This window comes from Myotis brandtii, unplaced genomic scaffold (genome assembly GCF_000412655.1).
Source record: "Myotis brandtii unplaced genomic scaffold, ASM41265v1 scaffold111, whole genome shotgun sequence".
NCBI classification, from domain to species: Eukaryota; Metazoa; Chordata; class Mammalia; order Chiroptera; family Vespertilionidae; genus Myotis; species Myotis brandtii.
In genome coordinates, this window is record NW_005353789.1 from 6,190,746 (window position 1) to 6,203,976 (window position 13,231).

A 13,231-nucleotide genomic window follows, 5' to 3' on the forward strand; every position below is an offset into this window, starting at 1 on the left:
AGCCCCCCCCCCCCCCCCCCCCCCCCATGTATGAATTTCATGCACCAGACCTTTAGTTTTAAGTATAACAGCCAATACATTTTAGTAAATTTACAGAGTTTTGCAATCATTACCACAATTCAGTTTAAAACATTTCCATCGTCCAAAAAAGCCCCTTATGCCCATTTTAGAGTCAATCCCTATTCCCACCCCCAGTTCCAATCCACTTTGGATCACTGGCCTACTTCAGAGTTAAGTTTTAGTCCTTCTGATATCTCACTGTATTTGCTCTGGTTTAGAGAATAAAGGTACAGAGTGACTTAGGCTTGGTCCTTAGCTGAGACATTATTGGAAGCCTTCATACCAAGAGCTGCAGACACCTGGGGACTGAGTCCAGGCTGGGGAAGAGGCAAAGCCAAGGTGCTTCCATGTGAGGGGGTGTGAACATCTGGCTAAAAGCAGCCTCTAGTCGTCTTGAAATGAAGACACTTTGGAGTTATCAGAGTGCACACAAAAAATCAGTGTTTAGGTTTAACTGATTGATTTCTGGGACACAGGCTGCTAATTTGCACCCCTGCTCTTGCCCCATAAAACATCACAAAGAGTAGCCAATTCAATTCCTTTTTGAACTGCTTTTTTTGAGGTATAATTTATATACCATAAAATTCACCAATCTATACTAATAATAGAGGAATATGCAAATTGTCCAGGATACCATCACAGTAACAGTAATGACCAGCAGGCTGCCTGGGGCAACCAGGCCAGCAGGGGGGTTAGTGAGGGACAACCAAACGACTGAACAGCAGGCTTCATGGGGCGACCAGGCCGGCAGGGGGGAGGGCAGTAAGGGGCAACCAGGTGGCCAGGGGTGGGGGCAGTTAGGGGCAACCAGGCTGGCAGAGGGGGGCAGTTGGGGATGACCAGGCCAGCAGGGGTGGCAGTAAGGGGTGACCAGGCCAGCAGGGGGGGGGCAGTAATGGGGTATCATGCCAGCATGAAGAGGTAGTGAGGTCGATCAGGCCGACAGAGGGAGGCAGTTAGGGACTCTCATGCTGGCATTAAGAGGCAATGAGGGTTGATCAGGCTGACAGAGGGGGGCAGTTAGGGGCGACCAGGCAGGCAGGCAGATAAGCAATTAGGAGCCACAGGTCCAGGATTGTGAGAGGGATGTCTGGATTGGAGAGGGTTCAGGCTGGGCTGAGGGGACCCCCTCCCATGTACAAATTTCATGCACAGAGCCTCTAGTAGACAAATAACAAACTATCAGAAAGAGAAATTAAGAAAACAATCCCATTTATAACTGCATCAAAAAGAAGAAAATACTTAGGAATAAAAATTTAACCAAGGAAGCCATGGCCAGTGTTGCTCAGTTAGTTGAGCTTCATCTGACAAACCGAGAGGTCACTGTTCTATACCTGGTCAGGGTACATGCCAGGGTTGTGGGATGTGAGATTGATATCCAGTAGGGGATGTGCAGGAGGTCCTCTCATCAATGTTTCTCTCTCCCTCTCCCTTCCTCTCTCTTTCTAAAAAAAAAAATCAATAAAAACATTTTTAAAAAATGCTAACCAAGGAAGTAAAAGACTCATACTGGGAACACTATAAAACATTGATCAAAGAAATTGAACAAGACACAAATAAATTGAAGGATATACCATGCTCTTATATAGGAAGAATTAACATCATTAAAGAGCCCATTCTATCCAAAGCAATCTACAGACTCAATGAAACCCCTATTAAAATGTCAATGGCATTTTCACAGAACTAGAACAAACAATCCTTTGTGAGAGGGATGTCCAATTACCAGCAATCGGATACCCACCGAGGGGTCCCAGATTGGATAGGGTGCAGGCTGGGCTGAGGACCCCCTCGCCCCATGTACGAATTTCATGCACCAGACTTTTAGTTTTAAGTATAACAGCCAATGAATTTTAGTAAATTTACAGAGTTTTGCAATCATTACCCCAATTCAGTTTAAAACATTTCCATCGTCCAAAAAATCCCCTTAGGCCCATTTTACAGTCAATCCCCATTCCCACCCCCAGTTCCAATCCACTTTGGGTCACTGGCCTACTTCAGAGTTAAGTTTTAGTCCTTCTGCTGGGCTACACCAATGGCCTTATTACTGGCCTCCTCTTCTCAGTATATTGCCCACCCAGCTGCTGGAGGATGATATGCCCCTGATTAAAACCCTCCAATGACTTTCTCTCACAATTAGAATAAACCCTGAAATCCTTAGTATGGCTTTTTTAAGCCTCTGTGAGCTCTACCCTCTACCAATCTCCCCAGCAACTTCTCGGGATAATTTCGGGAGGGAAGTGATAAGCACAGCATTGCTTTGGGTGTGGTACACACTTGGCTATCCATACGTAGGCCTCTCATCCTCCCTTGACTACATGCAACCTCACTAGCCTCCTTCCTCATCAGTCAGTGAACACTGAGACCTTTTTATCCAGGGCCTTTGCATCTGGTATTTCCTCTTAGGATCTTCCCCAATCCTCTGTAGGGCTGACTGCATTTAGTCATTTAACTCAAATGTCACCTCTTCATAAAGTCCTTCCCTGACCTTCCCTAAGTAGTTTCAACTTCACCTCTCTGTATATTGTGTTATTCTCATCATTGCTCTTAACCATTCTCCCAAATTATATTTTGATTTGTTTCCTTAGTATCTCTCGCCATTAAACTGTAAGATTCATGAGGGTAGAAACTGGTTCTTGATCTTACACAGCTCTATCTCTAGTATTCCTAGAAGCATTAATCATAGCAGTACAGTAAAGCATTGTAAAGCATCAAAATGCCAACAACAGTAATTAATAATTATTGAATGCTGACTATGTGCCAGGCGGCTTGTATATGAATGATTTAATTGAAGTTTACTGTGTTTGATGTGGGAAGAGTAAGGGGAGCACATCCTCCAAATATTAAATGTCCTCCTCTACATTAAATTATTTTTTTCAGAGACATTGGATAGTTTTCATTCTCTTATTATTAGAACTAAAGGCCCGATGCATGAAATTCATGAAAGGGCCTTGGCCTCCACTACGGCGGCCACCTCTGCCTCAGCCCCTGCCCCATGCCTGTCACCGCCACGGCCAGGGGCCTCTGTCACCTCTGCTGCGGCCCCTGCCCACTGCAGCTTTGTCCAGAAGGAAGGATGTCCGGAAGGACATCTGGTCTAATTAGCATATTATGCTTTTATTATTATAGATATTTATTTTAAAGACTACATCAATGTATATTGCCATTAGTAATCTATTATTAAACCTCATTTTTCAAATTCCTAAAAACTAAACTGTGGAGGATTTTGCTAGGAAGGAAAGTTGGAACAAAAGAAAGACTTTAGCGGAGTCTTAAAAGAGCAGGACATGCTCAGAACACAGCAAGTAGACCTTGATTGGGGCACAGGGTATGTCGGAATGGAGATGAAGCTGGGAGGTTGTTAGGGTTGATCATAAAGAGTTTTGAGTGCTAGTCTTAGTTCAAACCTTAATCTTTGAGCAAGATAGGACAAAATGGCTCTGATTTTAAAGGGAACTGTTAAAGACTGTGAGAAAGTGAAGCTAAAAAGACCATTTTGAGGTATTTTATAAGGTCTGGCAAGAGTTTACTAAAGCATGAAAGAATATAAAAGGACTAAAATTAACTAAATAGCGTATTCCAGGGTTTGTTCCTTATGACTTATGAGCACACTTAAGTCTTCTTTGCTGAGTTAAAAGATATTACAGAGATAGACTCAACAGAGTATGGCTACTAATTGGATGTGGAGTTTGAGTAGATGAAGAATAGAGAAAGAGCCCTAGCTGGTTTGGCTCAGTGGATAGAGCGTCGGCCCACAGACTGAAGGGTCCCAGGTCTGATTCTGGTCAAGGGCACATGCTTGGGTTCGATCCCCACTAAGAGGTGTGCAGGAAGCAGCCAATCAATGATTCTCATCATTGATGTTTCAATCTCTCTCTCCCTCTCCCTTCCTCTCTGAAATCAATAAAAATATATTTTTTAAAAAAACACTGAAATGTCTAACTTGGGAAGTTAGTTTTATGATGTTATCATCTGAGAACAGCCTAGAAAGCAGGTTAGATGGGAATGTGAAGAGATCAGATATGGTATAAGATGAATTTAAGATGACTGTAGACATATATGCAGAGGTATTAATGGAACATACATTCATTAACATTTTTCTAAAGCCAGTTATTTTTTAAACAAATAGCATGAAACTTGGTGGAAGCAGTAGAATTGTCTCTATCTGGCTTTGTTGTTGACTGAAATCACCTGTGAGAAGTCATCATATTTTTTGGTCATCTTTTTGCTAAATGTTTTCCATAGTAAATTATAGAATGTCCAGTTGGAGAAGATTTTAGAGATCTTCCAGTCCAACACTTTGCCCTAGAGAGGACAGCAGTGACAGTTGTCATCCCAGCAGATGCTCATCTACCCTCAGCTCCAACGCCTCACAACGAAGCCCACCATGTATATATTCAAGGTGTTTAGTGTTAGAATATCCATCTCTGTCCTGACCTAGAATCTACTCCCTTTACTTCTAATCATTAGTCCTAATTATGCACATAGAATATTGTCCCTCATTTTTTCAATGTGGCAACTGTTCACTTAGATTCCACTGAGATATTCCAAAAATCCTAGTTGTTTATCATCTCAGCTCCACTTCTTAAACTTTATAGACCTATTTCTAACCCACTCACAGAAGTTCTTCTACCTAGTAACTTTTCTAACCAAGCACAAGATCTGTTGCCTGGTCAAAGCATCTCCAAAAAATAAAAGCAGGTCAGAAGACACTCAGGTGGTTAAGTCAGTTTGGTCTGCACCTGGAGAAAGATCAGGTCTTGGAATATACATATGAAAAAGGGGATCATGTGCCTATAGGTTTACTTGTGTTATCTTAATAATGCCAATAAGATCTGTACCAACAAAATTAGATTGCACCAACAGGGAGCATATAATTGAACATGTTCTGTTGTGTAAACATAGCCTAGATAAGTGCCATAAAAATATACTTTTATAAACAAAATAAGCCCAAAGGAAAAACATTTAAAGGTTTTTATTACTGTTGTTGTATATATGTGTTTGGGGTGTTGTCAAGATCTTAAGTGATGAAAATGAACTTGTGAATTGAAATTTTTGAAAATAATAAATTTCAGCTAATGAAATATTATATATTAATAAGCATATTTTAAAATATTTTGTTTTTTTCAGGTATTAATAGGATAAGTGAAAATAAGAATATCCAGATATTAAGGTATCTCTTGTTTTATTTTTATATTTAAGAATTGTGAACATATACAACTGATATACTTTATTATATCTATCCCTAATCTGTTTTAGAAACTGAAGCCTTGAGTTTGATGAATGCCTAGGCTGGAATATCGAAGATAAAACCACAAGGGCTATATGTGTGGTTTTCAAACTCTGCTCAGTGGAGTTAAAAGATATTACAGAGATATCTTTTGTATTCCATTATGGTGTCTTGGGGCATAGAGGAGAGTGTGGATTTGGGATTCTAAAAATTTAAATAAAGACTTCTACTGCCTTAAAAAGTTTGAAAAACACAACTTTAATCTTATTTAGTAATGGTGAAAATTGAGGCTCAGAGATATGAAAAGATTTGCCCATGCTCTCACAAGTAACCAATGACAAAATTAAGTTTCCTGATTTGAAGTTCTGTATTCTTCTGTTCTGCCTCCCTCCAAGATGGTATTGTGTACTGATGAAGTATGATCTTAAATAGCTTAATTCTATTTTGCATTATAATAGTTCCTGTATTTACTCAATGCATTCTAAACCCACTTTCTTTTCTATTAGTAGAACTATATGAAACATATCTTCTTTATAGATAAATAGAAAGATATCGCCATTTATTATGGAAATGAGTCAGTATACTATTATTATTCGTGTTTTACTGTCCTATTATGTGGTACTATATACTTACTGATCGAAGTAAGGACCATATTAAGGCTGCTCATGAGTCATCTCAGTTAACTCTTATTCTTTTCAGTTATACACTCTTTATCTCCATCTTATAGTCTTATGGAGGTTAAATATTATTTTCAAGGTCACACAGCTAGTGGATCACAGAGCTAGGATTTGAACCCTAACAGTCAATGACAACATCTAGAGAGAAAGAATGTGACTGAGAAAGCAGACACTAAAATCAATGTGAAGTTAATAAGCAATTAACATTAACTCAAGCAGTGAAGTGATGTTCATTAATGTTCTTGTATTTATGAAATATGTTGTATTGGGATCAATCTTGGGAAACTTTAGAATTTCTTAAGGAAAATACACCTGCAGACTGGTTCTATGAGATTATGGGTCAATGTTATAAAATCCCAATAGGGGATAGCCACACAGCCACCTTGGTTTTTTGGAAGCCAGGAGAAGGCTTCTGTGGAAGGTAGAATGGTTTGGCATTCTATGGGCTTGAGTCATTAGTTGATTAACATAACATACATTATAAGTAACCTGTACCCAATCAAAATACAGCATAGATTCTAAATCAACTTACTATAGAGACAGTCACATTCTATCACGGTCACGGGAGAGGTCCACCTTGAGTAGTCATAAGAAATCAAGCTGAGGATTGTTCACATTAGGAAAAGGATAGCCACACAGCCACCTTGGTCTTTTGGAAGCCAGGAGAAGGGGTAAGAACCCAGGAGATACTTTAAAGCCCTTTAACTTGACTGTATAACAAAAACAAAAGTCTATACACCGTTTTCCTCCAAAAGTCCTCTTGTTGTGGTCTGTGGTTTCTAAGGTCTTTTCTGCAACATTCCAATAGAATAACCAAGGTAGAATCTTTACCTCGCTATTGCTTGTCAGAAATATAAGACTCCTTTCACTGGGAATCTGGTCACAGTTTTAAATCAGGCAGAATTGTTCATAATTAATCTTGGGCATTACCAGAAGAGGCCAAGATCTCATCTTTGTACTTTACTCAGAGATTTAAATCAAATACATGTAAATTCATGTTATGATCCCCATTACAACAAGTATAGCGTTTTAACAATTTATGATTTATTGAGGCTAACAACTTTCTTTTACCCGAAATCCTTAATAATTTAATAAGATTTATGCCTGAAATTAGGTATAATGTTTTAGTTCTTAAAGTGTAATGACAGTAGAGGAACGCTGAATGATTTGACCAAACTGAGGATATGGTCAATCTAAAATAGTGAAAATCCAAATTCAAGTATTTTTAAAAGACAGATTTCCTATTGTAAAGTTCATAAAATAACGAGTGGCATTGACAAGTAGAAGTACTAAGCATTTTCTTTACAAATAAATGTTGCTTTATAATTATTGTTTAACTAAATATAAGCTTTCTTCTTTAAACTATTAATTTTTCAAGAAAAATATTTCTCTCTGAAGGTCTGCTTCTCTTCAATGGCCTGCTGCCTATGAGTGGATACTGAATTAATGAGTTGATTTCATTCATCATCTTTTGCCAAAGTAAATAAGTGTGGTTTCATATCAGGATATTCTAAAGTCAAACCTTCTCCTTTCTTCTTTTCTCTCTTTTCCAACTACTAGTTCCAGTTATGCTTATCTTGCTCATAGGTTCTGTTTCATGCTTGATACCAAAAACTTTAGTATTAAGCAGAGTGGATTAGGGTATGCTTGCCCAATACTGGCTATGTGATTCTGCCTGCCCTGCTCATTCCTTCATGCTTTTGATCTATCTGTAATTTGTGATGATAACATTACTCAGTAATTTGAATTGTCTTAGTGTTTTTCACCATCCTGAAGAATCCCCAAATGCATCATTTTAGTGGGTAAGTAAAAGTATACACTATACATTCATGATAAAACTTGTTTAAATGAGGGTTTTTTCCCAAATAATAATCTCTTCTATTTAGAACATTTAAGTTGCCTAGCAATCTTGACTAACATTATTATAATTCTTGATGGAATGTCTTCATACCTACTACTTATTTGCTAAAATTGATAGTATGAAACATATTAAGGTAGAATTTATCTAATTGTAGTTATGACAGATTGCATCTCAGTAATCAAAAGGGAGGAACTGTGAGTAAAATAAAAAGGAATTCTGTTCAATAAATTCCCTTTAGCTCACAGGTTTCAAAAAAATCTTTTAACAGTATGCTTACAATTATGAATTAATGTAAAAATGATAAGCAGTATGTTATATGTGATGTTCCTCTCTGCATCACTTTGATGGTTTATGTCTCTATATATTTTGTTCTTTTTTTTTTAAAGAATCAGGATTCTGATTCATTCCTTTTATTTATTTTTCTGTTTTCTACCTCATTAATTTCTGCTTTTATCTTTATTGTTTCCTAGCATGTGTTTTTTTTTTACTTTTAATCTACCTTTTTGTGTTAGAAATTTAAATCACTTATTTTCATTTTTGAAATAGAAGTTTAAGGCTAGAAACTTTCCTCTTTTCATTACTTTAATGTATCTCAGATTCTGATGTGTAGGTTTTCATTGGCATTATTTTTCAGAAAATTTTTAATTTCTGATCTTATCTATCACACAATTTATGTTTTATTTAAGTGGTTGTGTTATATCAGAAAATTACAAATAACATATTTATTATAGAATGTGCCTTTTAACTTGAGTGCCCTTGATCTTATGTACTGTTCTTCGGCTTGAAGGCCTCTTGGTCTGGAATCAGGACTTTAATCCGTGCTTTCTTATTGTTTTCATTTACCTGGCAAATCTCTATCACTGTATTAATATCAGTGCCTTTTAAATATCCTTTTGTGTACAACATAGAGTTGAATTTTTTAAGGAGTCTATTTGAAAATCCTTTTATTTGAATTGGCAAGTTAAGTTTCTTCATGTTTATTGACATGACTGTTATATTTGGCCTAAATTCTTTCATATTATCTCTCTCTAAAAGCAATAAATTAAAAATAAATAAAATTTGTCATATTATTATTACATTATTTTGTGTGTAATTACTGTATTATATTACATTTGCAGTATTTATTTGGTGTTTCTTATTTTTTCTTTTTAAAATTCTTTTGCCACTTGAGAAGTTTTTTTTATTCTAGTGATTACCTTGCAGTAATATTTTTTATAGTGCACTTATAAACTCCTTTTTTCCTTATTTAATTTGTCAGTTTTAAATGGTATCTTTTGACAACCAATGGTCTACTTTCCCCCCTTTCGTCTCTTCTTTCCATTTATAGTTACATCTGTTCTCCTTTGTCACACGTATATGTGTATATTATTCTTTTTTTTAAATGTATTTTTATTTATTTCAGAGAGGAATGGAGAGGGAGAGAGAGATAGAAACATCAGTGATAAGAGAGAGTCATTTTAACGGCTGCCTCCTGTACGCCCCATACTGGGGATGGAGCCCACAAACTGGGCATGTGCCCTGACTGGGAATTGAACTGTGACCTGGTTCATAGGTCAACACTCAACCACTGAGCCACGCCAGCTGGGCTATGTATATTATTATTTTTCAATGTCACTACCCCAGCCATGTTTTAGTCTCAGTTCTACAGTTGAATATTTAAATGTTTACCACAAATTGTTTTGTCAAGTTTTCCCAGTCATCTTCCCCCCCGCCCCACCCCATGCAAAAGCATAAGAGTCTTTATTCGAGCTAGCTCGGCTCCCCCACCTTGCCGACGCAGCGACAGGAAGCAGAGAGAGAGAGAACTCTGTGTGGAGAGGGGTTTTATAGGGGGTTGGAGTAAGGGGAGGAGAAAGGGCTGTGGCCTTGCCGATTGGCCAGGCGCAAGTCGGTGTCTTGTTCCTGGGTGAGGCTACATCTTTTTTTTTTTTTAATGCTTGTCTTTACCTTTATTCCAAATTTTATTTTGAAAAATTAAAAACCTACAGAAAAACCAAAAGATTTTCACCAGGAGTTAAGACTTTGCCACACTTGCCAGTTGTCTTTTGGTTGGATGAAGCTTCACCCTCTCAAGTAGATTCCTCAGAAGGGCACATGTGTACAGTGTACAGTCAAAACCATTTTTCTATGGCTTCGAGTCTTTCGAAGGAGATCTTGGCTGCATATAATATCTTTCCTTGGTTTGTACGCACTTTCCTTATACTTCTTTAAAATGCTGCTTTATAGTTGCCTTTCTTTGTATGTTGTTTTTGAATAATCTGATGCTATTGTAATCCTCTTGCCTTTGTAAAGTAGTTCATCTTTTTTATGCCTGAAGGCCCTGAGGATTTTTTCATTGTCTTTAAAATCTTATTATTTTACTAGGATATGTTTCAGAGTTGATCATTCTAGTATGAAAAATGTGTAAATTCAGGTCTTCCTTTATTTCTAGGAAACTTTGTTGGATTATAGTTTTAAATAGTAGTTCTGTGTCATGGTTTTGATTTTCTTCTTCAGGGACACCAATTATGCTCACTCTCCTTTGCTTATCTTTCATTTCATTCACTTCTTCTCTCACCCGTTTTATTTATTTGTCGTAGTTCTCAATCTCTTGGTTGTTTTTCTGATTTTCTTCATGCCTTTATTAACTTTTTATTACAATCTGTCCTCTCTTGTGTACTTTGTTATTTGGTCTTCATCTCTGATATAATTTTGTCTTTTTCTTCTTTGTTTCATGACTTCAACCAGCTCTTGTTTAATTTATGTTTGTTTGCTAGTTCTATTTGTTTCTTATTCATTTCTCTTGTTAAATTTTACATTTCTGATTCAAGGGTAATTTTTCATATTCCTAAATGCTTGTTTGAGAATATTCAGTTCAGTTTGGATTGTTGTGTTAGTTTTCTTTGAATTCATGTTTGTTGGTGGGGCAGCAAGTGGGTGGGGAAGTGAGGACATCTTTTAATCAGCAGAAAAGATTTTATTAGCATTTTCATACATTTTGTAATAGTTTTGTATGGATGGGGTCTGCTTTTGTCTGTTCATTTTGTGAACAGGATTCCTAGTTTGAGAGTGCCCTCTTCCGGGCAGTTTCTTTTATGGGTGGTGATGGTGGAATGGGAGGGGTAGAAGGAGAGTTGGCGTATCTTGCTTTCTTTTTGTTGGTGATGGAATTTCCCCCTCATTTCCTCCTTTCCCTTTCTACCATGTCTCCAGTGGAGATCACCTCTTCTCTCCATACCTGATTCTCCCCCTGAAACACTGCTTCTCAGAGGCTGCTATTTCTGGTCCCTGCACACTTCCAAGCCCTTGAGGCATAGCTAGGGCCATGGACCTCAAGTTCCAACTTTTGCTTAGTGTCTCAGCTTTTTTTATTATTCACTTCCTTTAGTCTGTGCTTCTTCTCAGCTCTCTGCTCCCCTCTGCTCCTTTTGAGCCTCTCCTCTCCCATCTCCATACCCACAGGCTTACAGTGCTGGTAGGCAGACTGTGGGAGAAATTTTGGGGAAAAATTTTCCTCTGCTTACAGATAATTTGAAGGTTGTGGTATTCCCTGTCTTCTAGAGATATGGAAGGAGTCCATGTGGTTTTATTTATTTGTTCCCTTTGTTGATTTTATGGTTGTTTTCAGAAAATTAGGGGGAGCTTTGGAATCAGACCACCACCATTGTTGTCCAAACTCAGACATCCCCTCTTGGCCTAATCTAAAATTATGAGCACTATTTGATATCAAAGAAGTTTTTCAGTTTCTATTAGTGATTTCTAAATTTCTGGTTTGTGATTTTTTTTTTTTACTAATTTGTGACTTCTTTACTAAGGAGATATTTTCTTCCATCATTTGACAATGTAACTTTATGAAAGAGACTTAAGAAAAGAGAAAACCTCTGCTCCCAACTAGAGTTTTAATTAACTAAAGTATTAGGGTGATTTTTTTTTTTAGGTTTTCTTTAGTAATCCTGTTGGCCATCCAAATCAACACTTTTTACAATAAGATTCTATTCATTTTTTAATTTTATATAATACAATTTTTTGTATAAATATTTTCCTGGTGAAAAATTATTACTAAATTTCAAATATGAACAAAGTCAATTCCTCTCAATAAATATTTTCACATTATACCTTATCAACAAATATTGAATCCCTGTCTTTTATATTATAGATAAGAACTAAAAGAACCTAACAGGGAAGCATTCATATTTCAAGATCTCTAAGAAGAGGCAGCAATATTTAATATGGAAAAAAAACCTTGTGAATCACATAATGAAGATTTATCAAGTAGTGGCATCGCATCCAATGGAGGTATATGTTCTTTATAAAACAATGGGAAAAAATAGAGTTAAGCAGTTTAGTATTCATTCAAGCTACTGCTTTTAGTATGCTTAACTATTCGGTACAGACCTTGGCCATGAATGTTTATAAGTCTACTTTTTGAGAAATTGTTTACTCTTTTAAAAATAGCATATCTGGGTGTGTTTTTTTAGCATGTGTTAACGTTACATTTTTGGCTTAGAAATTGTTTCCATGTTGAGGTATTTGAACACATTCCATGTTTCCCTAAACACCTCTCTTCCTTCATCGACTCTAAGCTAGAATTCTGTATCATTTTGACTACTTTTCTCTTACCAACCCTCGCAGCCAGTCAGGTACTAAGTCTTGCTCCTTCTATTCACAGAACTGTATCTCAGATTCTGATGTGTAGTGTTTTTGTTGGTATTATTTTTCAGAAATTCTTTAATTTCTTTTCATATAACACAATTTATGTTTTATCTAAGTGGGTGTTATATCAGACAATTAGAAGATATATAGTTTTTAAAATATATTTTTATTGATTCCAGAGCGGAAGAGAGAGGGAGAGAGAGATAGAAACATCAATGATGAGAGAGAATCATTGATTGGCTGCCTCCTGCACACACCCTACTGGGGATCAAGCCCACAACCAGGGCATGTGCCCTTGACCAGAATCAAACCTGGGCACCGTCAGTTCTCAGGCTGATGTTTTATCCACTGAGCAAAACTGGCTAGGGATAGAAGTAATATATTGTAGAATGTGCCTTTTAACTTTAAGTGCACTTTGTCTTATTTAATACTAGAGGCCCAGTGCATGGATTCGTGCACCAGTGGGGTCCCTTGGCCTGGCCTGCGGGGATAAGTCCGACATCCTCGGGGATTGCAAAAGGGTGCAGGCCAGGCTGAGGGAACCCACTGATGCACAAATCTGTGCACCAGGCCTCTAGTATGCATATAAGATCTTTGGTTAATCTCTTCCCTCCCTCCCCTCTCCTCCCTTCCCTCTGAGATTCATCAGTCTCTTCCATGTTCCTATGCCTGTGCATTGAGCATCTGCCCCCGGGTGGTCAGTGTGCACCATAGCTACTGGTTGCATGTTCGAACGGTTGGTTGCTTAGGCTTTTATATGTATACTAGAGGCCC

At 37.4% G+C, this 13,231-nt stretch overlaps 1 protein-coding gene across 2 annotated transcripts in view; it reads left to right on the forward strand.

The window, feature by feature from the left end:
- Positions 1-13,231, forward strand: part of CCDC158 (coiled-coil domain containing 158) — a 72,907-nt gene that overhangs the window by 2,885 nt on the left and 56,791 nt on the right. For both annotated transcript variants that reach the window (XM_014544838.1, XM_005857443.2), the window contains exons 2-3: positions 5,188-5,230; positions 11,961-12,100. In XM_014544838.1, the coding sequence (XP_014400324.1) occupies positions 12,034-12,100 (67 nt within the window). In that variant the 5' untranslated portion in view covers positions 5,188-5,230; positions 11,961-12,033. The remainder of the gene's footprint in view (positions 1-5,187; positions 5,231-11,960; positions 12,101-13,231) is intronic.